The following is a 27,589-nucleotide window of genomic DNA, read 5'->3' as shown; positions in this document are numbered from 1 at the left end:
GAAATAGAGTTTAAATTTATTTTATTTGATGTTTGGGTATGAGCTCATATTGTACTTCTCGATATTACAGGAGAATTACGTGGAGTCTAGGTTGTGGTAAAATACTCATACAGTTTGCTGTCTGTAGTAATAAAGCTAATGGTAACAAGCTTCGGGGGTACATTCTGGCCTAACTAGTGCAATCCCTGCAATAGCAAACTAATCAGTTTATTAAATTCTCATTATTCTTATGTAACATAGGGATTCCTAGTTTCTTTTTTGTGCTGCCCTCAGATAATGCTATTTCGGCAGCAAGTCCTAGCTCTGTGACAAATGATGCTTTACGGAAAGGACTGGCCCATGCAGCTCTGCAATTCTGCAGTTAGGTTCTGCAAACTCCTTCTGGGAACAATATTTTAAGGACAAAGAGGGTAGAGCTAGCATGTGTCTAGGGCGTTTTGGTGCTGTTGGTGAAACAATTCACATTATAGGTGATTCTACTTTGGCAAATTCTGATCAAATTAATTTCAAAGATACAGCAGGACAACGGGAGTAAGACCCTCCAAGTATGACACTGAAAAAGGAAGTAGTGAGGTAGCCAATTTTTGATGTTTATTCTGTTGCTGACTAGAAAGTTTGCTGACCACTGATTCTCACACCACTGTTGTGATTTAAAAATAAGAATTTGTATGCAGATAGACTTCAGATTGAGTGTAATTTTTTTTCTCCTGATAGTGGCCCTTTATCTTTAGCACTCACAGTATCTGACTGCTGCTTGCAGTACATGGAAATCTGTGCATCCAAGGAAAAACTATCCCCTAACACTTGTATTTAAAATAACTGTGAATGAGATTCTGATCATAACTACTGCTCTATTCTGACGTAACTAAGAATTGGCCAGACCAAGCTGTACTCCAGTGTTTTGCTCAGGATTCTCTCTCTCTGCCCCTTTCCAGGGATGGCAAACTGATCCAGTATCTTATTTTTGGCGGCTTATCTCAAGAGGAAGGTGGCTTTGAGAACTTGGGCATTTTCAGCAGGAGAGAGACTGGAATCATAAATTCACCCTCCAGTCCACTGAGTTCAGCCATTCCTGAGTGTGTGTTACACCAGTTGGTGAGTGCTGATCCAGGGAGCACTTGCAGCGTTAGGACAAGCTTTATAGCGTTTGGTACCACTGTATTGGGCAACTGCTGTGCTAACCATGGGGACCCTGGAGACTGGCCCAATACTGATGCCTGAACAACTGCAGAACTCAAATGACAGAAAACAAGAAGCCTATTTCACAGAATCACGGAATTGCTGGGGTTGGAAGGGGCCTCTGGCGATCATCTGGTCCAACCCCCTGCCAAAGCAGGGTGACCTGCGGCAGGTGACATAGGAATGTGCCAAGGTGGGTTTTGAATGTCTCCAAAGAGGGAGACTCCACGACTTTGCTGGGCACCTTGTTCCATTAGCTTGGCTAGTACAGCTGCAGCTAACAACTCAAGCTGAGGTTCAGCTCATCTGAAATGGCTGCAGCCCGCTGTCACTGCAGAGGAGCACACCGTCCAGCCCGCAGCCCCACAGGCCGGCCAGAGCTGCCTCTGCTACCTGTGCCGGGCCTCGCCGGCCCCCTGGGCAGGAAGGCGGGCCCTGAGTCACTGCAGACGGCAGGGCCGACCCCACCAAGGCGGGGAGCTGCCTCGGGGCCGGGCAGGGGTCCCGCGGGGCAGCGAGCGCAGCGAGGCCCGATCGCTACCGCGTCTCAAAAGACGCGACGGGAACAATGACCGGCCCCGCCGCAACGAGCGCCAGCGGCGCGCATGGATCCGCTGCGACCGCACGGCTAAAGTAGTCCCTCTTTGTTCGCAGCGGCGCAAGCCCTTCCGCGGTGGTGTCCCTCCGCCGCGCCGGCCCCGCGCCCGCTCCCGCCCCCGGCGCTGGCGGCGCAGGCGGGGCCGCCGGGGCGGGGCCGCGGCCCTTTGTGCTCCCAGAATGCACCAGCGCCTCCTCCGCGGGAAACAAAAATGGCGAGGGGCTGCGCCGGGGCCGGGCTGCCCGTGAGCCGGCTCTGACCTTCCCTCGCCGCCCGCCGCCGCGGGGCCGTGCCCGGGGGCCCGCTGTGCACCGAGCACCCGGCCGCACCGCGCCGCGCCGCCGGGGGAGGCTCCCGAGCTCGCCCATTTCCCTGTATGAGGCGGTTGGCACCACTGGAGAGACCGAATGAGGTGAGGGGTGGGGGGGAGGGAGGGGCGGCCGGGCCCGCGCGGGTGGGGGGGGCCGATCCCGCAGTCCGGGCCGGCGGTGCCGCGTCCCGCATCCCCCTCGCCGGGCGGGAGCGGGGAGAGGGGCCCCGCTCCGGGGCTGGGGGCCCCGAGGCCTTGGGGGAAGGGGGAGGGAGCTCTCTGCGAGCGGCCGCGGGCAGCGAGTGAGGGGTCAGCGGTGCTCTCGGTGACCAAAACAAAGGCGGGGAGGCAGGGCCGGCCGGGGGGGCCGCAGCGCTGAGGTGCCATCAGCCCCGCGCCAGCTGTATTTTCGCCTTCACCTTTAAGGATATTGTCGAGGCAGGCTGCGTTTTCTCGAGTGCGGAGAGAGCAGCACAAAGAGCTGCTGGTGCCCGCTGGTAACTTTGGTTTTGGTTTCTTTTTGTTGTTTTTTTGTTTGTTTGTTTGTTTGCAACGCCTCACCTCTCAGTCTCTGTCAGGCTTGACGATTTGAATGTGCACAGTACGTTTTTAGTCCACCAAAATGCGGTAACTGTTGCCGGCTGAAAGGATGTGCAGTAACGCATTTTCTTTTCTTTGGTATTGAATTCTGTAGGGAGAATGGGCTGATACTTGCGTTAGTCAAAGAGAACAATATGGTTCTGTGCTGGATGCTCTAGACACTGCTATTAGTGTTGAAATACGAGGGGTTGTCGTTCATCCATGAAGTATCAGGGTGCTATTAAAAGAAGAGGGCCTGCGTGCTTAAATGAAAGGGTCTGCGAGGAAAGCAGTGTAGCATTATGGCTCTTTCTGGAATTTGTGATAGGTAGACCCAGCTCATAACTTTAAAAGGTCAAACGTAGTAATGGATAATGGCATGATTTTCTCCTGACTTAGTGTAAGGGAACATCATCAATGATATACAATTAACCTGGCAAAAATGTGGGATAATAACCAAACAGTTTCCCTGCTTTTTTTTCTTTTGATCTGTAATCAGGTTGGTAAAAGTTAACGTGTTAATATTTGTCCCGTTTTTGAGATCTCAAATTACATTTGATTTGAAAACATTTGAGGTTGAAAGAGGGAAAATAGTTTAGTTTCTGTATTATTAGAGTACAGGTTAATGAGTTCATAGCTTTTCAGTGAAAGGGGAATAAGGGAACACAGATTGAAAAGATGAAAAAAGGTGCATAATATAGTGAAAATTAGAAGGATCTTTGCAAGGAGCTACAAGCTGTGAAATGTGCATCTGTACTGAGAGTATAATGTAACAGTGTTTTTAATAGTTAACCCTTATTTCATCAAGTATAGTTGTGTGGCTTCTCAACAACTTGCTTTTTCTGTTCTGGGAAGAATTTTAAATCAAATGTAGATGCTTCTCAAAAGTTGACTTAATATGGCTAGGCAGCAGTTATTGAGGTGTGTATATTTTTTTAATAGGTGAACGACACATGTATTGGTAGTATCAAGTTATGTTTTCCTTCCCTGCATTAGGAGATCAGGTAAAATTTATGAGGAGAGCAGCTGTAACAAATATGCTACGGTTCATTTCCTGGTAAGGATTTGACTTCTGTATTCCCTGGAGATAGATGTGAATTAATATAGTACTAGGGGCAGTAAAGCATATTTTGTGCTCCTCGTGTGAGTTATGGAGGAGAAAGCTTGGAGAGAAGAAGCACACGTGATGAGAAGCCAACACGAATCTTCTCGTAGTTTGTGAATTAACAGCACTTTTTGTGTGACTGGCCTCTGAGCTTGCTGCAGAGCTGGTTTCACCTTCTTTACAGGCCTTCCTTGCAGGAAATGGAGGGGAAGTGTGTCTTTGAGCAAAACACAACAGGAGAAGAATTATAAAACCACAGATATTGCTGGAGGTATAATCTCCATGGAGGAGTGAAATCAAGCAGCTTAACTTTCTTTGAGGAGAGTTAATGATAAGAGCATTCCTGATGAGTCTGGACATACTTCATTCACTGAATATCTTAGAGGATAATATTACTTTATTTATGTTTTAGATCTATTATTTTTTTAATTCTGTGGAGTGCTTATGAAGGTTGCTGCTCTTGTACATGAACCTTAAAGAAGGAGACTTGTCTTTATGGGGTTTTGGTCACCTCTGAAATACTCTTTCTTCCCCTCAGTGTAAGTCAGCATGTTGTCATTTCTTTTCTGCTTGGGTGCGTGCTCCTACCTCCCTTAGGTATGTTCCTGCATGTACTGGAGAAACCCAAAAGGCAGTTTCTGTAGTTAAGGAGGTCCTAAGTGTACAATTAAGGGAAATTCTGATCTGAAAAGGTGTATTGTGACCTGATAGCATTGTTTTCTCCCAAGTACTCTGTTCTGCTTCTTCTCTTTGTGTACAAACACATGATTGATCCCAAACAAATGGCTTTTGCAGTACAGGGCTACCCTATCCTGTTTCCCTACATACTAAATATGTAAGGAAATATGTTATTCTGTAATGATCTTTTAAAGTGTAATACTCTCACTGTGCATATCAAACAGAATTAGAACACTTCTAGTTAGTTAAGGTTTCTTGAGGGAGAACATGAGCAAGTAAAAACAAAATCACAAATGATTGTGTAGTATTATGGACATGAGAGTCACTTATTCCAGTGACTACCTCTTTTTAATAGTATGAATCAATCTTATTAAGGACAGTCATACTTCACAGGGTCAAAATCTGACTCGGGTTAGAAGGGATCTTGGGAGTTTTGTAGTCCTGCTCAGCTTAGCATCAGACATGAAGTCAGACCAGGTAGATTTTTCTAGTCAGCCCTTGAAAGCCTCCAGTGACAGAGGCCACACAACCACCCTGTGCCCCTGTTCTGCTGCTGAACTGCCCCCATGGGGAGGGGGATGTTCCCTCCCCGTCAGAATCTCTCTTATTCCTACGTATATGTTACCTCTTGTCCTCCTGCTATGCACTACTGTGAAGAGGGTAATTGCATCTCACCGACCTTCTCCTAGGAGCTGAAAGGCTGCTGTTAGGTCTCCCTGAAGCCTTTTATTCTCCAGGCTGAATGAACCTGGTTTCCTCAGCCCCCTTTCGTAGGGCAAGTGCTCCAGTCCCTGACTGTCTCTGTGGCCCTTCACCAAACTCATCTACTTTGATGTCTTTCTTGCATTGGGAGAACAAAACCACAGTATTCCATCTAGATGCTGTCTAACAAATTTTAAAGAAACTGTGATTAATCAGCAGTAATGTCATGCTTCCAGAATTTGAACTGATTATCTCTGGTTATCATAAGTTCTTTCACTAGGTCTTCCTCTCCTCTGTGATACCGCATTTTCCAGTTTTGAGATAGATCTTAAACCTGCACGAGGTCTGTGTGTGAGTTCTAGTCTGAATTCCCTTCTGTTAAATCTTTAAACGCATCTTCCCTTCCATGTGATTTGTATTTAGTAGGAATAAATGAGTTATCTGTCCCACTTTAATGAGTTTCCTCAGTGGATTAAATTTTTCTCTTAATATTCTTTGGGCATTTTGTTGTTAAAACTTAGTATCTTTAAATTAACTTCCAAGAACTAGCTGTACTCGTAGGGTAGCTATTACCTGTTACTGTCGCAGCATTTGTGAATCAGGAGCCCTTCCGAAAGAAGTTTGCTGAACTTGCATGGATTGTCAGTGAACCTGTGACTGTAGTTCAGTCATGCAGTCTGGCAGTGACAGCTGAAGGAGTTTGTGTCCCAAGTTGCTTGTTTGAATTTATTCAGTTGTGCTTTCAAACCATTCTATGAAACAAACCGGTGAACTGAGATGGCCGGGGGAAAAAAAAACTCGGTCAAGGGAGTTTTTTTAACAGAAGTTGTTTCACAGCAGTTGTTGCAACTGAAGGAGTGCAGGAGTGTGAATATCTTAAGGAACAAACACTTGGAAGCAAGAGTGCTCAGTCTTTTTAATGCTCCAATTTCTTCACGTCTTTTTCCCTAGCTTTTCAAACATATTTTAGCATGCAGACACATTTTACTGGCTTCCACCACTAACTTATGAAATATTGCATGAGTGTGTAAGTACTTTTTGTTTGCATTCTAAATGCTTGAATAAGAATACAGCACAACATACTTAGTATTGAGTAATGGGTGTAAAGCCATACATGCTGTGTGATGTGCTGTGTAGCTTGGTGGTGTGAGTTAAATTAGATAAAGCAGATTTTCATATCAGGTAAGTTTTTCTGAAAAACAAAGCATCGGTTGGATATTATGTGATTATAAGGTCTTGGAGAAAAGTTTTTTTTAAGATGGGGAAGTTGTTACTTAAAGGTTGCTGGTTTAGTTGGTAACTATAAATAGTGTGGTAGGAAGGTGCTATGAAGCTAACTTTAGGGAAAACTTGAAAGCAAGTTTCTGGAAAATGTGGAACCTTTAAATTAATTTCAAAATTAGCAAGCAAGAATTTAACTTCAGTTTGCATTTTAACTTCCAACAAAAGTTTTATTTTAATGGTAGGTGTAACTTCTTGGTATTCCACTACAGCTGAGAGAGCTGTGGCGAGACAGATGAGTACGTCAGTAACATTTTATGCATGTAGCTTTTACACTGGTCTGCACTGCATTTCTTGTGCAATGGTTCCAGAAGATACTTCAGAGACACCTACTGTAAGTGACTTATGTCCTGTTCATTAAAGTCAGCTTGTTAAAAACGGTGGCTCTTCCTACTTCATCTCCATCAAAAACATTGAGGGAATGTTTCCCTGAAGAGAAACTTCCTATCCATGTGGAAAGCAACTGTTAAGCTACTGTCAACCTATTGTGATAACTAACCCTATTTTCAGTCTCTGTGAGATAAACCATAAACTGCCACAGCAGGAGCTGCTTCATGAGCTGTTTAGCCATCACTTCAGCACTGCTATCACTCACAAAAAGAGCAGTGTGGACAAAGGAGAAGTGTCTGGTTTATTGGCTCACATCTTTACCTTGTATCAAGATTCTTCAGTGTCTGAAGCTGCTATTGTGAATTTATGCTGTTGTATAAGTCAGTGTACAGATTCATTTAAGTGTGTTGTGCCAGAAAATGATGCACACTTTTTTGTTATTGTTTCAATGGGGATGTGGGATAAACTTCAGTACTTAAAAGAATGCTTTTGAAGAATTTTTTTTAATATAGAACTCAGTTGTTTTTTAAATGGAATTTGTGTCTTTTTGCATATTCTGTATGAGATCTTTCACACCTTTTTTCAGGTACTGGAAAAGAATAGCAAACATTCCTGCCTTGTAGCTGCTTTCTCTAGACTCTTAAACCAGACAAAAATCTGGAAAAAAAAAATCTTTGAACCTTTTTAGGAGAGTAGTTCTGTCAAAACACTTGTAAACCAGATGTTACTGCTGAGAAGGCAGCACAAAATAAGTGTCCTGGGCTGCCATGCTTTTACTCCGTTTTTGTAAGCTTATTTTGAATGCTGCATGTACCCTGTCCCATCTATCAGAGGTTAGAGTGGGGAAAAGCAGCAGTAACTTGAAACAGCTTTTGCATAAGAAGCAGCGGAATTGATAGGATTCTAACATTGCTATAGCAATGCTCAAACTGTATGGGACACTGATTAATTTAGTGCTTTTGTTGGTGCTTTGAGATTAATTCAAATGTTTCTGGTGCTGATGATGTACCTAAGCTATCCTGAGTGAGGTGAAACTGCTTTTTCAGTTGACTGTATCCTATTTAATTCCCTAATCTGTCCTTATGTTTGCATCCTAGTTATACATACTTTAGTTTCTATAGAAAATACATTTGGATATACAAGTGGTAACTTTATTACATAGTCTCAGATTCTGCCTATTACTTATGAAGATTCTTCCTTGTGCACTATTTGATCCTCTTTTATAATTTTCTATATTTTATTCCTTTACTTGGAATATGATGTTTGATAGCTAGTTTGACATAAAAGCATAGTCACACATGTAAATTGACTACATTTTGTGGAATTGTATGAGGAAAAATGATTGATTCAAGTAACTTATAATTTTGGGTTTCATGTATGAAGAAAGGTTGCAAGATCTTTTGGTTTTCCTTCCTTATTATTTTCCACTCTTATTCTAACAGAGAGGAAAATTTATTTTACATGAATTTAACATGTAGAAGTTCTTTCTGTGCTGGAAACCTCTACAACTCTGCCTATGGGTCAAGTTACCTTGGGTGGTTTCTCCACACCTCAGCCTCTCGTTTTTGTTTTGTTTTGATTCTGAGTAAATGCTGAGCACCCTGTTAGTTGTCAACTACTACTCTCCCTACCAAGATAATGCAGTTAGAATTAGTTTAAGACCTTTTTAGCTTCCCTGGAATTTTAGAAAACTGTCAGTCATTTGAGTGACTGAAGTTTTGCATAAGTGTTTTGATGTGTTCTTTGATGCTTCTGGTGACCTTATGAAGAGTCTCTGAGCTGGAAAGTTTGTGTCTCCCCATCCCCATTTACATCAGCTGATTTCATAGAACATTTTTTTTTTATAAACTCATCTCTTTCAAATTTTGTAGACTTGTGTCACAGCAGAGGCACCACAACTAAAGATGTCTAAAGTCTGAAGACATGAGCAGGTCTTTAGTTACCTGAAGTTCTAGAGTTAGTCATATTAATATTTAAAATACATAGTTTCTTTATCCTAATTGTGATGACCTTTTTTCTTGCTTCTCTGTCTCTAGAGACTCTACAGCGGTGGGTAATTCACTGGTCCATAAGCGCTCTCCTTTACGTCGCAGCCATAAGAGCTCAGCATCTCTGACCAAGCTGTCCTTACGTGATGGACAGAAAGCCAAAAAGCCACTTTGTAAATTTGAGGAAGGTCAGGATGTCCTAGCTAGATGGTCAGATGGCTTGTTTTATCTTGGAACTATCAAAAAGGTAAACAAATTTTTAACCTCGCTGGAGTCTTAAAGTATCATATGTAGTTGAAAATTGCAGTATTATTGTGCCTCTTTTGTAGTATTAAGTACATTCTTCTGTTTAGTCCTTTTTGCTCATGGCTTCCACTGTATTTTTGTTTTTCAGATAAACAAACTGAAACAGAACTGCTTCATTATATTTGAAGACAGTTCCAAATCCTGGGTTCTCTGGAAGGACATACAAACAGGCAAGAACTTCAATGAAGTAGTCCTTGTTTAGTATCTTATTTGTTTAGATTACTATATCTGTTAAAATAAATGGTTACATTATATTCTCGTATCTTAGAGTGATATGATTTAATGTGATCCAGGATCACAAATTAGGCAAATGGAAAAAAAAAAACCTTTTAAAACAACTATCTATCACTGAAGTTACTGTTCTTTGGGTCTGGGGTTTTTTTGTTATTTTGTTTTTGTGAGGTTTTTCATTTTTATTTTTTGTTTTCACATAACTATGGGCAAGGGAGTGGAGAAGACTTCTAAAAATAATCACATTTGATTTTGTTTGGATGGGGATAGAGTCTGTCCTCTGTCTTAACAGAATACTCTGGGCCCTAATTTACACCAAGTTTATGTCCTCCTACTGTTTTCAGTTGAAACAACATGTTGTGAAAATAAACTAAAGCCCGGAAAATCTTTAATGGAGTTTTGACAGTTAAAAGTAACACCATAACTGTTGCACACAAGAAACCATTACAGGTTTTTGAGTATTCATGTAATATAAGAAATGTGCAGTTATCGAGTGAGACACCTATTGTACAGTACCTTTTTGGTTTTCAGATATTTGGAGAGTAGTAGAAGCATGGATGACAATTTCCTCATCGTATAAAAGCAGTGGAAACCTGAACTGGCTGTCATTGATTCTTGATGTTTAAACTAAACACTGTCTGCTAAAAGGAGAAGCTTTTTATTTATAATAGCAAAAAATCAACTGTTTTATTACTTAGAAGGTTGTAAAAAAAAAAAAAATGCTGTTCTGCTTCTGTGTAGTACAGGTTCATGATCTTTGATTCGTTTATGGTAACTATCAAAATTTAATGAATGTGTAGAGGGACATTTCAACTCAGAATATTCTGTGATTAAGAAGCCTGTATTTTAATCCAGATTTTTACATTGATACGTGGTATAAATGGAGTAAGATGTAGTTTTGTTTCCAGATTGCAAGCTTGCTTTTTTCCCTTACCTCTGCTGTAACTGTGTGCTTTTGTATGCTTGCAAATATGTATAAGTGGTAATAACATCTTTCCTAAGAATGTTGGAGTTCAATATTTAAGCATCTTGAACAGATCTGTCAAAAAGATATACACCAAATTGTGTATGTATTTACATGAAAAGAAACACAAAGTAATATAAACATAAAAGATATTTATGTTTCAGATAGGAAATATTCAGATAGGATTTATTTATATGTATTTTTAGCCAGAATTTACATTCTTTATTCAGTTGTTGAATTTTTATTGTTGATGTTGAGGAACCGTGGACTGCATATTAAGTAGGCAATATAAAGCCTATAAATATCTTATAGCTTATGATAAGTAATATAAATATTTGTAGCACAGTCTGTACAAAATGTCTGAATGTATTCTTGGTAAGAAGTTTTTCTCTGTAACAATGTATTTCTACAATGCATACATCTGTAACTGAAATTAAAAAAAAGCTATACGTGTGGTAACAGTTCCAACTGCAGATGTAATCTGAAAAAATCACACTCTCATCTTTGTCTAGGAGCCACTGAAAGTGGGGAAATGGTCTGTACAATATGTCAGGAAGAGTATTCAGAAGCACCGAATGAAATGGTTATATGTGATAAATGTGGGCAAGGTAACTAGATTTTTTTTTTTTTCTATTTACTGCATTTTAAAAGATGTTTTGATTTGTTTCACAAAGGGGGATATTTACCTGGCAATGACTGACTGCTCAACTGATCTTAAATTTTGTAGCCCTTAGTGGCTATTAACAGCTCAGTGAATGATGAGAATCCATGTTAAAGTGACTAACACCTGTTCTGTAAGTCAAGATTATTATTTTTCTATTAAGAAAATTTAAAATACCATTTTGAATTTGTTACCGATTTTTTTTTTTTATCGGGTTTTCGTCACTTAATGAAGGATAATGCCTTATAGTTGCATTAAAGTTATATGTAGTTAATCCTGTGTAAACTTCTTTTGCCATTTTAATAACAGTTTGGCTGATCATTTCTTATACAGGTTATCATCAGCTGTGTCACACACCAAATATTGATTCCAGCGTGATTGATTCAGATGATAAATGGCTCTGTCGACAGTGTGTTTTTGCAACAACAACAAAGGTGTGTTTCATATTGCATGTATCTTTGTTTTTGAAATTGAAATAATAAAAAGATAAAGCATTTTTTCCAGTGATTTCTTTTTTGTTATCTTTGATCTGAATGCAAGTTTTGTATGTTGAGAAGTAATACTTATTTTAGAAATAGGTGATATTTTGCTTTTAAACAAACATGCTAGTATTAAAACATAAATGCAGGTGAAAGTATTTGACTTTATTATAGACGAATTTTCATAACTTTCAAATTAAAAACTTTGAAAGTTTCAGAAACGTATTGTTGTTGTTGTTTTGGCCCAGAGGGGTGGTGCGCTTAAGAAAGGACCAAATGCCAAAGCACTGCAAGTCATGAAACAAACGTTACCATATAATGCAACAGACCTTGAGTGGGATGCAGGTCATAAAACCAATGTGCAGCAGTGTTACTGCTATTGTGGAGGACCTGGAGAGTAAGTAAATGGATAATGTATAAGAACTTTTCTCTATAATGCAGCTACAAACTTTTGACTCTTTTCTTGTAGACTTTCTTGTGAACTTGTTAGTTTCTGTTCCTATTGTGTGTAGGTATTAAAAACTGGATGCAAAGTGGGCTTGTGAATTCTCTATGCATTTTTAAGTGTCTCATGGGAAATACATTATTTCTTCTCCCATAAAATATTTAGTTTTGTTTTAATTTTGTCATGTGACCATCACATAAAATCACAGTACATTCTACAATCAGCAAGAGGCAGTATTTTTCTGATGTTAACTTGGTCATAAGTCACAAAAATAAATGTACGTAGAGATTAGTTTCTTAAGTGTTGTTGGAATATGCAGCTGTCTGATTCTACCATAACATCATACCCTGGTTTTCAGTCACTGGCAGGGGAAAGATTCTTTTTCCTCTTATGGCATTACAGAGTCTTCTGCTGGTTCTTTTTTACAAGAAAGGCAAGAAGAGGACTTCTTAAGCAGGTAGAGATAGGTACTCTGGTGTCTGCATGAATGAGTGAATGAATAAGATAGCATTGAAGATTTGAGATCAAGGCAAGTAAAGAGTCAAAAAGTCAAAAAAGCAATGTTTTTGAATTTACGCTCACAGGACAGAGCTCTGGTTTGAGAATTTTGGAGACTTGGACAAACATCACCTTCAGTTTTGCATGGTTCCTTTTCTCAAGGGAGAAGCTGAAAAAGGAAAAGAATACCCCTGTAAACTATGAGGTTTCTTTTGAGGATTCAAGTAGTTGAATCCCCAGAACAAATGTTTGTGACTTAGTGCAGCTGTGTTTTGCTTTGAAAAATAATAAGGGAGCTAATCTGGTATGTCAGAAGGAGTCTTTGTGGAGTTACTAAATTCTTATTATTGTGAATTAGAAGCTGGTTGGCAGAGTAAATGAAATGTTTATTTTCTTCATTTAATAATTTAGTTCAGTCTTTTACTGGACTGTCTTTTATTATTCCTAGTCTCTCTTTTCTAGTAGTGATTCATTAAGGCACTGAATGTTACTGAAATATCCCCTAGAGATGGCTATTTTATAAGCTGTGAAAATCAGTTTGGATCAAAAGATCTCTTGATATTTAATTTAAATGTAACAAAGAACAATTTTCAGTAACTTTTTTAACACATCTTGTTTTTCTTTCTGTTGGTGAAGCTGGTATCTAAAGATGTTGCAGTGCTGCAAATGTAAGCAGTGGTTTCATGAGGCTTGTGTGCAGTGCCTCCAAAAGCCCATGCTTTTTGGTGACAGGTAAGAAAATTAATCTGTACTTTATGGTTGTCTGTGTTTAAAATGTGAAGGAAATCTCTCATATGAGCTTTTATTAGGGCAGCCATAATACAACAGCATTTTTCAAAAATGGGTTGTGTTTTGAGTAGATTATACAAAATAAACACGTGTTCAGGTGCCAGGAAAGTGCAGTTCTTCATCTCAGTTGAATGAAGGAGGGTGGAGGTGGAGATGTAACCAAGGGTTAGTTGAATTCCAACTGTTGCTGACTTCATTTTGTGCATAAGTCCATTGTACTGTAGGAGCTGGCAACTGGGAGATGGAAAACTTTTAAAGCAGATCCCTTTAGTGGGCCTAAGTTAGGATAAGGGCTTTTGAGGTCACGTTGTGTAGGTGACTGATGAATTACAAACCATGGACACTATGGTTGGAGATGGGCTGTCAGTGAGCGTGTGCAGTACCAGCTCCCTGTACTGACTGGGGGGGATTGGAGAGAGCTGGAAGGATACTTAGACTGAGGGGAACTCTGCATCCTCTGTTCATGTGTGATGAGTCAGAACACAAGGAAATGAAAAAGGGTGCTGGTCTGTGCTTTCATTTTAAGAGGAACTTGGAGCATTTGCAGCAGATGAGAGAAAACTGGAGAAAGGAATCAAGGAGTATCTCACTTGTTATCTATTAGACTTCCTTTTAGCTGTTGGTTGTGCTGGAATATTTGTTTGAAAGAATGGAGTTAGGACCCAGGAAGGCATGGGTCCTTAAAGTACATGCTTACACTGGTGCACAGGGTTTTGCATTTGAGAGAATGGGGTGGGGGCATTACAGAGCATTTTAGCTGACACAGTCACAGGTTGAGAGTTTCTCAGGGAGTATGGAACAGTGGGTACCAGGATGGAATTCAAGTACCTTGTATCTGGCCTAGTAGGTATCAGCACAGATTGTGGAAGTTGCTAAAGTGAGGTGCAGAATAAAGAGACTCACAAATATCATATGGCTGGGTTTCTAGCTTGCTTAACTCTCATTTTTTCATAACTAGGATGTTAAAACATTGAGAGCATGTGTGTGTAGGGACACCCACCACCCAGACACATGTACATATACATATGTGTGTATTTTTAGGTTTTATACGTTCATTTGCTCAGTTTGCAGTTCTGGACCAGAATACCTCAAACGTTTACCCTTGAGATGGTAAGTATAAATTTTTAAAAGAAGGGGTGAGTTAAATACATGCTCTGCTTTTCTTTTTGGTGTTTTGGTTCTCCTTGCTAAAAAGAAAATCCACTTGGTAGCTTGAGCTGTTCCCTGAGTCATTCTTGCTGTTTGTCAGGGCTAAGTTTCATTCAAAGTTTATCCTTAAATGTAGAGATATATTGTGATTGCATGCTCTTGATGTTTGTTTCTGGGATTGTTCAGTGAAGTAGTGAGCAACTACTCGCTTGTTGTATATGTGAAGATTAAGATATCTGAGTGAAATATGTTTTTCAGGCTTAGGATCCTGCCATTTCGTAAGCCAGACGTAGTGAGTACTGGAGTACACGTCTTGATACATTTTATAATAGTGTCCTTCATGAGTCTCAATAGTTGTAGTTTGGAATCTTTGAACTAACCTGTATTAGAAATTATATCCAATTTAGTGTAAATGTACCTAATGCTAAATATAGGGAGGAAATTATGTTGTTAAATGTTAGTTCACCAAAATAGTTGCATGAATTCAGAGTTGATACATTCAAATGTGAATTCAGACTTGCTTAAATATCCCATGGTTCAGACCAGTTTTGGAGTTTAAAAGAAGATCACGACAGTGCAATGAAAATGCAGAAATGAAAGTAAAATGCAAAACAGAAGGAATCACTTGAAAAGAAATTACAGAAGCCTTCGTGATGTTATCTGGATTGAGTGTTTTAAGTTGCGCTTTGTGTTTCTCCAACTGTACTATGATAATATCTTTTCTACTAAATTGGAAAGCAATTGGAAATAAAATGAGTTTTCTGTTTTTGTTTTGTTTTGTTTTCTTTTTAATTCAAATATTCCAGGGTAGATATAGCACATCTATGCCTTTACAACCTAAGTGTTATTCATAAGAAGAAATATTTTGATTCGGAGCTTGAACTTATGGCCTACATTAATGAAAACTGGGATAGATTGCATCCTGGTGAGGTAAGTAACTGCAATATCCTTTCTTGTTTTCTTTCACAGTGCATGCATATGTCCTGAGAGTTGGCAACCTATGAACTGTCTTATTCTGCATGTTAAGTCCTTTAGTACCTTAAAATCTGGTAATCCTAAATAACGAGATAAAAAGCATTCTATTTCTGCAAGGAAATTAAGTGGTGTATGTTTTTCTGAGCTGTAAAATTTCTTCAAATTATCCACGTGACTCATTATTTTCATGGTGACTTTTAATTATTTATACTCAACTGTGTATACTAATGCATATCTCTATTTGTCTTTCATGTTGTAATTCTCTTACTACTTTGATATTTTCATGTGCCCCAAACAGAAAATCTAAATGTAGAACTGAGTGCAGAGTATATTGCACACGAAGATATATCCAAAGTCTCTAAGATATAACAAAATATTGTACACAAACATTTCTTCTTCCCTTCCTCTTTCAAACAATGGGGATGGTCAGTTTGTGTCCTGGTCTAAAAATTGTTTTGATCCTTTTCCAGTCTGATCCAGGTACTTGTCAAGGCATCTTGTTTTTAGCTCATTACTAGACTAGTTAGTTTTCCAGCTATTTGATAACTGGGCATTTATCTTAGCATTAAAAGAAATCCATTTACTTAAGTAGATTGACTTTATATTTAACTAAGAGGGTCAGTGTTGGTCTTTGTTTCTGCATGTAATGTTAGATGCAAACAATTTATGTCTGAGTTCAAATTGGCACACTGCCAGTAGAGTATGTAGAGTACATAGAGTATGCACTTTTTGTGCATGAAAATTGTTTAGGGTTTTAAAGTTTTTTTTTTAATACAGGTGGCATATAAATGGTTTGAAATTTTCTTATCATGAGTACATCCTACTTTTATACTCCAGTAAATTCATACATCTGTAATCCATTTTTACTAGCAGACACAATTTGAGAATCAAATATGTGTTCTTGATTTAAATGAGTAACTATTTTTAATAAATAATGGAAAATAGTTTAAAATACATATGTTCAGACTATCAGTGTAAATGGTTTGTTAGACAGGCAAACACTAAAGCATTACTAAAAAATTAGTGTCATTATGAATAGATATCTGGTTTACTTTAATATGTATGGCATCTCTTACCTAAGTTATATCAAATCAATAATTCTGTCATATTAAGTCTCAAGCTTTAATTAAAAAAAAAGGCTGCACAAAATGTAATTCTCACACCATCTTTTCAATAGAATATATTACTGTATAGTTTAACAAATATGTAAGCTTTGTTTAATTTTGATTTTTGTTTATCTTAGTATTGAGGGAAATGTAGAAGAAATTTGTTGGTTCATTTAGCACTTGTCTACTTCTTTCTTTGTGTCCAACATACTTGCTCTGCTTGTCTCTGTAATTCTTAATTTTTCAGAGAAAAGATTCCATGTTTTAAAAGCTTGATAGGGACTAGCTACTTCAGGATTCAGTGAAAGGAGGGAGGTTAGACTGGGTCTTAGCAAAAGGGGCATGAAAATGGATTTACTGTTCTTTTTAGATTTTAATAGCTATTCTGGATGTTTTCCATAATTTTTTTTGGTATCATTTTGAGTAATGTTGGAAAATTCAAATCTGTAGTTACAATGACTCAAAGTAACTGGAATCTTTCTACTACTGAAGAATTCAGATAGGCTAAATGATTTCTTACTATTTTACAGCTGGCAGATACACCAAAATCTGAGAGATATGAGCATGTCCTGGAGGCATTAAATGATTACAAGACCATGTAAGTTATTGATACTTTTGCTTTGAATGTTGTTCACCTATTTAATCTGACCTAGATTAGTCTTCAGTCTAGGTGATAATCGCTTTGGCCACAGATAACATTTAAATGTTAATTCTGTGTCTATTTCAAACTGTAACATTATGTAACTATTTGAGTGGAACCCAGACCACGAGAAAAATTGTTGTAACTTCCATCCTCTTTCCACTTCACATTCTGTACTTGAGAGTGAGGATTGTGTAAAGTAGCATTTGAATGAATATTCTATTTGCTTAGTTTTGTTTGCACATACACTGTTATTTTGAAATTTGCTTTCCCTGTGATCAGAATTATAACAATTCGTTTAAAATTGTCAAGGTTTATGTCTGGAAAAGAAATAAAGAAAAAGAAGCATTTGTTTGGTTTGAGAATTCGCGTTCCTCCTGTGCCACCGAATGCTGCTTTCAGGGCTGAGAAAGAACCAGAAGGAACTTCTCATGAGTTCAAAATTAAAGGCAGAAAGTCATCTAAACCCATTCCTGATGTGAGGTAAAATAACCCAGTCATTCTAGCAATGGGGGCTACTTTGGCCATTTTTTTGGTGCCTTCAAAAAAGACCTTTTCATTGTAGAAGATATTTTTTAAAAATAACTGTAAAGGTGGATTATTTGTGAGACCAAGGTCTTAGAACAAATGTAGTTAACTTTCTATTAAGATTCTTCTGAAAAACCAACATGAAATTTAGCAGTAAGGACAATAGAAAATATATCGACTTTGCTGCCATTTGGGAAACATAATCTCTTGCCTTTCTGGGACTCTTAGGCAATAATCTGACTAGAATTCTGAATAGGAGTTATGTTGTGAAATTGTAACTTGTATTGGTAAGTGTGCCATCCTTTTGACCAAGTGTGTTCATGTGAATAAACAACATTTAACACCTGTTCATTCTTCTCTACATGTGGGAATCAGTAATGTCCCTAGAAATATCTTGTATCTGTTAATGTTATTATGCAGACAAAAACATGTAGCTTTGTAGCTGACAATTTTAATTTGCCAGAATAACCTCATTTAGTACAATGTTTCAGTAACAGACATCTGTGTGTTCATTGCCAAAGGAAATATTAAATGAAAATTATCATTAGTAATATAGAACAAAATACAAATTTTCTTCTAGGGAACTAAGTAATGGTATAGAGAAAAAGGGGAAAAAAAAATCAGTAGGTCGTCCACCTGGTCCCTATACAAGGAAAATGATTCACAAACCTCCAGAGTCGTCTCCTCTGGTAAGAATATTTCTTCCCCCTTCCCCTCTTCCTTCTAACTGCATCATAATTGTTGAAGAAAAACATAACAAGTTAATATGAATTGTGATATTCCCCCACTAATTCTCAAACAAAATTGGTACAACAATCAAAACCTAAGCTTAGGTGTCTTTTTTTTTTTTTTTTCCCCTTAGGATAATGAACCAGTTCCGGTGATAGAGAACCCAGCCTTGGAATTACCCTGCACTGTTGGGTAAATTTAAAAAAAAATATCCTGTGAAACATTATAATACCATGTAATTTATCTCTTTGCATCTGAAGTGTCAGCTCAGTTTTTAATATAAGATTATTTTCATTGCATGGCAATCCTGTTATCTTGCAAAACAGGAAATCTGATGGAACTGCACATTCATCCAATACCTCAGATGTGGAATCCACAGGTGCTGCCAGTATGAAAGAAACTACCTCATCTAGCATTTCCAGACATTATAGGTAACTATTCAGTTACTCTATCTGCTATAAAGATTAAGATTTGCAGTATATGAATTTTAATATGATTTCTCAGAGTAGAGCTATAAATTGCATGGGGAAATCTAAGAAAATCAGAAATCTAAGAAAACCAGTCTTGATTGGTTCTGTGTACAACTCACAGGATGAGGATTTTTTGGTGCTTGCCAACTGTTGTTCTTTGATGTAAAATGTGTAGCTAAGTTATATTTGCTTAAAAGAGTTAAACTCCATAAACACTTGTTGAGCTTAGCTTTCTAATAAAGGCCACAAAAGAACTGATGTGTACCCTGAATTAATTTTAGCAGCTTTTGTTTTTGTAGGTTTGTGTATTCATGTTAAAGAATACTAAGTATGCTGTGATTTTCTACAGTCAACAGAGCATGAAAAAATTCTGGCACAGTTTTCATAAATAAATTATTAACTACAGTTGACTTTCCTGCAAATAAATTGTTACTTGAACTTTTCTCTCTCTCAAGTTAAGCAAACATAAATTTCTTTTTTATTGAGGTACATGTATTCTACTACTTTGTCTCCTCTTTCTGGTGCATGCTATCAAGTGCTTTCATGAGTCAGTTTTGTGTGCATTACTGCTCTAAATAGTCTGCTTTCAAAAAAACTCATGTTTAGAGTTCTGAAATTTTTACCTAAGTGCCATACTTATAGTTACCTATTTATAGGCAATAAGTATTTTTATCAGTGAAAAATAGAACAGAAGTTATTTCATGAGTGGCATGGAAATAGCTGATGGTAAGGCATACATTTTGAATAGATTCCTTGGAGTTAATGCTGTGGGGTTTTATTTTCAATAGTTTATCTGACTCGAGAAAAAGGACTCGTACAGGAAGAACTTGGCCTGCTGCAATACCGCATTTGAGAAGGAGAGGTCGCTTTCCACGAAAAGCACTCCAGACTCAAAATTCAGAAATTGTTAAAGATGATGAGAGCAAGGAAGATTACCAGTATGATGAACTCAATACAGAGATACTTAACAATTTAGCGGATCAGGAGTTACAGCTCAATCATCTAAAGAACTCCATTACTAGTTATTTTGGTGCAGCAGGTAGAATAGCTTGTGGGGAAAAATACCGTGTCTTGGCTCGTCGGGTGACACTTGATGGAAAGGTGCAGTATCTTGTGGAGTGGGAAGGAGCAACTGCATCCTGACTGTAGGACTGAACATTATGTTCACTGCACTGTCATCTGTAAGTACAGTTCATAATGCAGAGCCACGAGAGAAATGGTCTTTAAATGTGCTTCTAAAAAAAAAAAACAAAACCTTTTTAGCCTTAACATGTAATTGTTATCATTACAGCTCTTGTGATAAAGACTTATCTTTTTGAAATCTGATCTGAGACTTAAATTTTTTAATCTGAACATTGTTAGATTGTTTTAGGTTGGGATATTTTGGGTTACAATTGCTTAAAAATGTGCATGGTGTTTAAAAAAAGATGACATTTTCTAGAGAACATTCCATGGATACAGTTATTGTGATTTAGAGAAAATATTATGTAGATAGCACAAATATTTGAAAAATCTTGGTTTGTTTTCTTACCCAAATGTTTGCAGAAATGTATTTCTATTTCAATACTTTCTAGATTTCATAAGTGCAGTGTATATAATGCCTACTGAAGACTGTAAAATACTGAAGTTTTCTTTCAAACAAAGTGTAAAAAAAAAAAAAAAAGAAAAAAAAAAAGAAAAAATATATTGAGCCTGTAAATTGCTCTGTGACCAGACTTCATTGTCTTCTTAATATATTCTGTGTGTGTGCGTGTGCGCGTGTGTGTATGTACATATGTATATATGCACACACCTACCTGTGCATGTATATATATGTGTGATTGTGACTATGCAATACAAATTATGGGATTGGGCAGCTTCTGAGAATTCATCCCATAATTCTTTTTTCAGGAATAGTTGCCAGTATTTACACAGCAGCATTTCTTCTCAGGCTTATTGGGTGCTGTTGCTTTTTATGTACTAAGGAAGAGTGTCCAACCAGTGCAGTGTGTTCTGGCAATGGGTGCAGTCATTGATGTTCATGTGCTCTATATTCCATTATTTTCCATTTGTCAAAAAGTAAGGCAGGATCTGAACATTTTGAAATGAACTCTACTGGAAATAACAATGTGCAAGTTCCTGTAGCACTCTGATTGTAAATTTTGTGTCCCCATTATAAAGTAAGTTGACAGCAGTCACATGCAGGATTTCTACATACCTGTAGAAACAGTCATATTTTGATAAACGTAGAATGAACTAAGTGTATTATTGCACAGGGTCAACAAATGTTGCCATTTGAAGTAACATTACTGATTTATTACAACATTACCTCTTTTGTGTTTATAAAATGTACCAAGTTTTAAATTGAGGAGTTTATTTTACTTGTTTAAAAAAAAGTCAAAAAAGTCTCTTGCCAGTATTAGGTGTTTTTTCTTTGTCTGCTACTTTTGAGGGGGTTTTAGCCAAAGAGTAAACAGAAGAATATTTTTACTTTGGTGGTTATTCACTGTACTGCATAAGGTTAGATTTCTTACATGCTTACAGTTTACCACCAAAATAAAATTATGTAACATTAACAAATGACAGAATGGTTTAAAGTGTACTACCTGGGTTAGTACCTATTTATTCCATTACTTAGTTATTTGACTTTTTCTGCTCATCTTGAACATCTTAAAATGTGATTATTTTTCTGGATTTTTTTTTCCTTCACCTTATAGCCAAAGGAAGCAGAGAAAGCTTTTTTTTTTCCTGTGCTTGGATTATGGCTGGCTGGGTTATATTAGCTTTATAAAAATGCTAATTAAAAACTGCCACTTCTGTTTACCTTCACTAAAATGTGTGGGTTTTTTTTCTCACACCCTCAGCTATTAATTTAATGTTGCCTTGCCTATAGCTGCAATATTTTGATAACACAGCAACTTCATGTTAATTTTTGAATGTTTATATCTTGAGATAATGCAAAATGTTAAGCCTTTGTAACCTTACTCACACCATCTGTATTTGTCTTTATTGTTTCACTTTATCCAAGTCCTTTAATTCTAACTGAACACCAGCAGTATTTTTCATAAAGCTTCGTTTAAAGATAAATATTGGAATGTACTTGGGGATTTCAGTGGGGATTGGGGGGGGGGAGAAAATATTTGTCAAACTTAAGCTGTCCATAGAGGTAACTGTTGTGAATGTCATTTCATTTTATTATGGTGGTTGATTTAACTCTGATGTTCAGTTTGTATTTTTGGAATTGATTTCTTTCTTAGAATTAAAAGACCAACATTAAATGTGTGTATTTTTTGAGAGAGAAGAATGAGTTTTGATTCTGTATTCTTGTGAAGCACATACTTGGTGGCATCCTCCCATCCATTATATCCCTATCTCTAGCTTTCCTGTTCCTGTCCTGGAGACACTTGCCCTGCACATAGACACTAACTTGTTTTCCAGCTCTGGTTGAGGGATGCTTTGTTACCTACAAGGTGTCATGTACTGGAAAATGCTGCAATAGTGCTGCTGAAGATAGGGCTAGAGAAGTAGTTAAAGCACACCTACAAATGCCTTTTTCATTTTATGTGAATTTCATTGTATGTGGTAGTGATGTGTCTAAAGGAAAAGACAAATGTTGCTGTATGTAATGATTTCATTTTGGTATAACTCGCTCACTGTATGTATGCATGTGTGTAAATATATGTAATTCAGCTTTGTTGTGGTCACTGATTTAGAACCATTTCTATGTGTATGAGATCTAATATTTTTCCATTATATATTATTTGTGTTACAGTAGTATTTAGGTAGAAGAAGTCTCTTGTGACTGTTCTAAAAATATAGGTATTGCATGAACAAGACAGCAAGGAAATAATGGCCCAATACTGGCCAGAATTGTAAAATAAGCGTCGTAGCAAACTATTTGTCAAATCATTGTTCTCACAAAACTTCAACAGAAAATTTAAATAAAACTATGCTTTTTTATGCATAACAGGCAGTTTGAGTGAGATTACGAAGGAATTTGAAAAACCTCTCAGCGTGGTATGTGAAATGAAGGTCAATGTTTTAATTTAACATGAAGACAGAGATAAATCAAAAAAAGGCATTGAAGGTGACAACGAGCACTTTATTGTCTAGGGAGGGGGAAAAGATAATTTAATAAAAAGAAAAATGGTTTTGTCTGTGGAACATCCTATTAAAGTGATCATTAGTGTTATATTTTAAAAGGAAATTGGTGAATTGAGATGGAACTTGCCAAGGCTGAAGAAGGAGCAATAGTCAGAACACAGTGATAAGGATGAACCTGACAGGAACATCAGTTCTGTGCACAGAGGGAAGAGGATCAATCTTGCAAATGCTATGCAGGTAAAATTTTCAGGCACATCTCTAGTTCCCTCACATCTGTCTGAATGAAAAGTAACATTGCAGTTAAGGGTATCAAGCCAAGGCAGGAAATTATATTCTGTAGAAATGGAAAAAAGGATGCTGAATTTGTTTGGTCAATGCTGAACTTACTGGTGGCTAAACACCCATATGGATGTGTCAGATCTACTGATAATCCTAGTTTGGTCAGAAAAACATAGTGATGCACGTGGAAAAAATCAGAATTGTCAACATTTCTGGAAAAGTTAGTTTGGTTTTTTTTGTGTAAATTGGATCATATGTAGGTGAGGTGTAAAGAAGAGAAAGACATGGGAAAAGAGTCTTGTTTTGGAGTTGCCAAAGAAAGTTGAAGGTGAAATGGTCTTCTAGAAAAGAGTGCAGGACAATAGCAAGGAAAAGCAAAAGACAAGTACCAGTACAAGCTGTGCACAGCCCGAGAATTAGCTTGGAATTTGATGCTTTTGCTGTCTTTCACTTGCATCATTCAGCAACAATGAAACAAGATTTTTGTATTGTCTCGATGTTTTAATATTTTCCGTTTTTGTAGCCCTTAATGTTTCTCTCAGCTAGCTCATCTCTTGCTGTCTTTAAAATGAGATTTGTACATATTCCAGCATTGAGATCCATGTACCACAACATCAAGAGTTGTTCTGGTTTTCATGGGTACCAATGCAATGTTTTGCCTGCAGATATTAGTTTTTCAAATACAGCTGTAGCTCAGACAGTTCTTTTCTTATAATCTTTCTTCTCATCTATTCACTATTATTTCATCAGTGTGTCTGTCTCTTCCACTTTTTCTAGTTTGCTTCCAGCTTTGAATTTGACAATATTCTGTTTGTTTCCCATTGTTAACTATTTTGTGTTTGGCAGTGATTGACTTCCATGTGGTTTTGGTTTCCTAGTCTTCTGTTTACTTAATGTTGAGTGTAGTAGCATTAACTTCCAATCTCGACATCTGCATTTTTACTGTAACAAGCTCATTTGCTTCAAAGCCTGCTTTAAAGCAGGAAGCTAATTAATGATTCTATATTGCTCTAAATAAAGTTTGTTTTTCTGTAAGCAGCATTTCCAAGTCCTTCATTTGTGCTTTGCCATTCCCTAATGAACGCTCGTGAAACTTGCTGTCATTACATTCCCTTGTGTCACTCTCTGATGGGATAGTTACTGCTTTGCTATGTGTGTTTCTCTCATTCTTGTACTAAGGTTGCGTACTTTGTGTTTTCTGGTTGCTCTGATTTGGTGTTCATAACTTCACAAATTGTTTGCATGATAGCAGAGATCAGAAAGCACTAAGATAATAAAATTGTAGAGATCATCAACAACGGTTGGAAATTCTGGGAAAGGGAATTAATGAAAAATTGGAAAGGCTTTCAGGCTGTAGGATGCTGAAATATATTTGTAGTCATAGCAGGAGGAAAAGGGAGCCTAAGAAGGGGAAGAATAGAAGGTATAGCAAAGAATTGATTGAGATAACAATGCAGAGCTCCTTAATTAGGGAAAGTAGGGATGCTTTTCATACAAAATCTACATTCAGAATTGTCTTGCCTGAGAAACTGAGCAGGGAGACTGCCTTCTTGCAGCAAAGTGTGTCTGTATATGTATGTAATATATACATTTATGTGTAGAAATACACAAGTCTGAGAAATACAATGAGAAACCACTTGAATGTATTCAATTACAATGGCCACTTATTATTTTTAAAGAGTCTTTAAGTGGGCTACAAAATACTTTGATGGACTGTAAAAAATGAAACCAAAATCAACCCAGAATAAAAATTGTTGATTCAGTCCTTGCCTTTTTCACTCCTATGGCTTTTCTTCTCTGCTTGTGGTAATGAGCCCCTGGTATTGTAGGTGCTCACCTGCTCCGCAGTCATTGAGAGGTAAGTGCTGAAGCTTTAGGAGGGGCACTCCTGTTGGCCATCTGGCACCTGAGCCTGCTTCCTTCTGCTCCAGGAGAGGCAGCAAAAGGGAGTCATGGCTGAAGCATGCTCAGGGCTTTGGAGAGGGAGTGGTGGGGTCTGGTTCTGCCTTTTTCTGTGTCTCCAGAGAATGTAATTAAGTGTCTTCTCACTGTTTGGAGCTGGGATTGAGTGAACTGTCAGTGGCTTTTGGTAGGGACAGTCACAGGTATCTTTGACTTTGGTTTTTACCACTCCATGAAATCCTTCAGCATAATAGAAAAATGACTTTAATTAGACAGTTAATGTCAGGTCCCTCAACATAAGGTTGAAGGCTATAGAGATATGCTTGTAGAACTTTCCTTTTGGCCACTCTATGCCTTTCTTATGCACCTATATTCCAATTTGGCAGGTAGTAGCAGATGGAGAGTGAAGAAGGATGTCTTGTTTCCGGAAACTTGGTATACACCAAGGAAAGAAAGGGATTTGTGAGTTGTATGGGTTCCAGGTCTCATTAACTGTCGTAACTATAGCACTAGATAGCATGAGAGAAGATGTAATTCAGATACTTCTGGTGAAATTTCAGCATTGTAGGTATGTTTACTAATATTTTTTATTTTTTCATCATTATTTTATTACCATTTTATTATCTTTTACCTTTGATAAAAATCAAGTTATATGTTTTGTTTTGAAAACCAAATCATACAATAAGGCATATATAGCTTTTGATCTGCTCTGTAGTAATTTGTGAAAATTGTGCTTGCTCATCTCTGTGCCTCACTGTTCATACAGCATTCCTCCTGCATGACTAGTGAATTTCTGTGCCAGGATACTGCTGGAGCAGGAGGAAAGCATGGAAAAGGAAGGGCTTAACATAAGCAATTTCTCAGCAATAACTAAGAGTTTGTGTTTCCTGTATACATCACAAGTTGCTAAGTTTTAAAATGAAAGTGTCTCAAAGAGACTTGTTTTTTGAAGCACTGCTGAACATGAGAAGCAATGGACTTGTGCCAGTCTGAGGTAGAAGGCTGTTGTGTTGTACATGCAAAGTGAAGGCAGAAAGTGTCATTTCTTGTGGTGCACACTTCTAGAGAGCAGGAAAGGGAACTTCTGCGTGCATTTCTGATGTCTGTGTCCAAAAATGGCTCTTGATAGTTTTTACTGTGCATGTACCTTCTCAAGTCAAACCACTGTTCCTTCTGCCATTAATTGCCCGATCTGACAACATAATGTTGTCCTTGACTATTTTATGATATCTGCTGCATTGATTCAAAACACAGCCCATGAAGGAAGTTCCTGTTTCATTATGTGAACAATGTGGTCAGCAGGCTTCCGGACAGGCCCACGTTTCTCAGGAGTCTTATGAAATGGTAAACAAGCATGGATTTGTCATGTGTATTACTTAATTGACCTGAAAAAAACGCTCCAAAATTTTGAGCTTTATTCTCAGGATCTTGTGTGTCACCTTATGAATAATGTAAAAATACTACATATTAATAACTAGTAGTAATTTATTTTATGGGATTCTTAATTGTGAGTTTATATTCTGATACTACTTTGCTATTTTCCCTCTATTTTTCCTCAGGTGTTTATTTTTAATATGTTGATTATACCTACTCAGAAATGAAAACACTTATATTGTGAAATAAAATACTTATTTAGAGGAGGGAAATACAGGAATTAATGGAAGCACTCAACAAACACGTCATCAGATGATGTCCTGAAAAAGGACATCAAAAGTTGCTGCTGAGAAAGACACTTATAAAATTCTTAGTTTTATGTGACTGACATACTGCTGTTAACTGGAAGTTTGAAAATGTATCAAGACAAAGTACCTTCTGTAAAATCCTTTCTAAAAAGGGCTTATGAGGTCAGATGGCAATTGGGTTAGAGCAGTAAAGTGGTTTTTGAGCTAAAGTGTCAATTTACTGCTTTCTGTGGCATCACAAGCTCACAAATTCCCATAATTTGTTCCTTAGGGTGTATTTCCTCTCCCTTTTCAAGGAGAGAAACTTTGGACTTGGTTTAGTTGCTAAGAAAAAAACACTCAACTAGACAGTTTCCAAAAGTCACAGGTCCTTATTTAATATCAAGCTGTCTAGACTTAGACTGGCATGTGGGTCTTTCTGTCTCTGTCTTTGAACACAGAACTTCACTAGTCTCAGTAGTATAATGGACCTCTGCTATAATTTTGCACAAGACAGCACTGACTATCCTTCCCGCAGTTGCTCCTAAACTTATTGCTCACATAACTGGAAGGTAGTCTGTTCTCTGTGTGTGTAATAAACTGCTGGTGCAGTAAGGAATACAAGCATTAGGGTGCAACTATTGAAAAAAAATAAATGAAAGCTCATATCTGATATGCATCTGGTAACTTGAAATATTTTCTGTTATAAAGACCAGACGTTGGTGTCATTCTGATCTGTCACCTCTGTAAACCTTAAGTTATTTGCACTGATAAAGTTGATTTTGGATACAGTGAATAAGAACAGAATTTGAACACTGCAAGAGGAAGAAATGAAAAAGCTGCATTACTAAAAACAAAGTTCTTGTTAGCTTAGCATCCCCGATCTTTTGCAGCATTCATAGGTAAAGCATTCTTCCTTCATGATAAAACAAAACCCACAAAAC

General features: G+C 37.7%; 1 protein-coding gene across 2 annotated transcripts; it reads left to right on the top strand.

Annotated features, from left to right (window-relative positions):
• The first annotated feature begins 1,973 nt into the window (after window positions 1–1,973).
• Window positions 1,974–22,834, top strand: MTF2 (metal response element binding transcription factor 2). 2 transcript variants are annotated; one of them, XM_027651482.1, is made up of 15 exons: window positions 1,974–2,189; window positions 8,799–8,997; window positions 9,145–9,226; window positions 10,764–10,859; window positions 11,246–11,346; window positions 11,640–11,788; window positions 12,971–13,066; window positions 14,165–14,233; window positions 15,079–15,202; window positions 16,884–16,951; window positions 17,306–17,476; window positions 18,102–18,210; window positions 18,384–18,442; window positions 18,577–18,681; window positions 19,509–22,834. In XM_027651482.1, the coding sequence occupies exons 1-15, from the start codon at window positions 2,185–2,187 to the stop codon at window positions 19,861–19,863; spliced, it is 1,788 nt and encodes a 595-aa protein (XP_027507283.1). In that variant the 5' UTR covers window positions 1,974–2,184; the 3' UTR covers window positions 19,864–22,834. The 2 variants fall into 2 exon arrangements, with proteins under 2 accessions (XP_027507283.1, XP_027507284.1); XM_027651483.1 differs by lacking the exon at window positions 1,974–2,189 and adding an exon at window positions 6,654–6,671.
• Window positions 22,835–27,589: the final 4,755 nt, after the last annotated feature.

The sequence above is a fragment of the Corapipo altera genome, unplaced genomic scaffold, assembly GCF_003945725.1.
Source record: "Corapipo altera isolate COAL_440 unplaced genomic scaffold, ASM394572v1 57, whole genome shotgun sequence".
Taxonomy (NCBI): domain Eukaryota; kingdom Metazoa; phylum Chordata; class Aves; order Passeriformes; family Pipridae; genus Corapipo; species Corapipo altera.
Note: the sequence above shows the minus strand (reverse complement) of the source record. Positions and strands in the feature narration are given on the sequence as shown.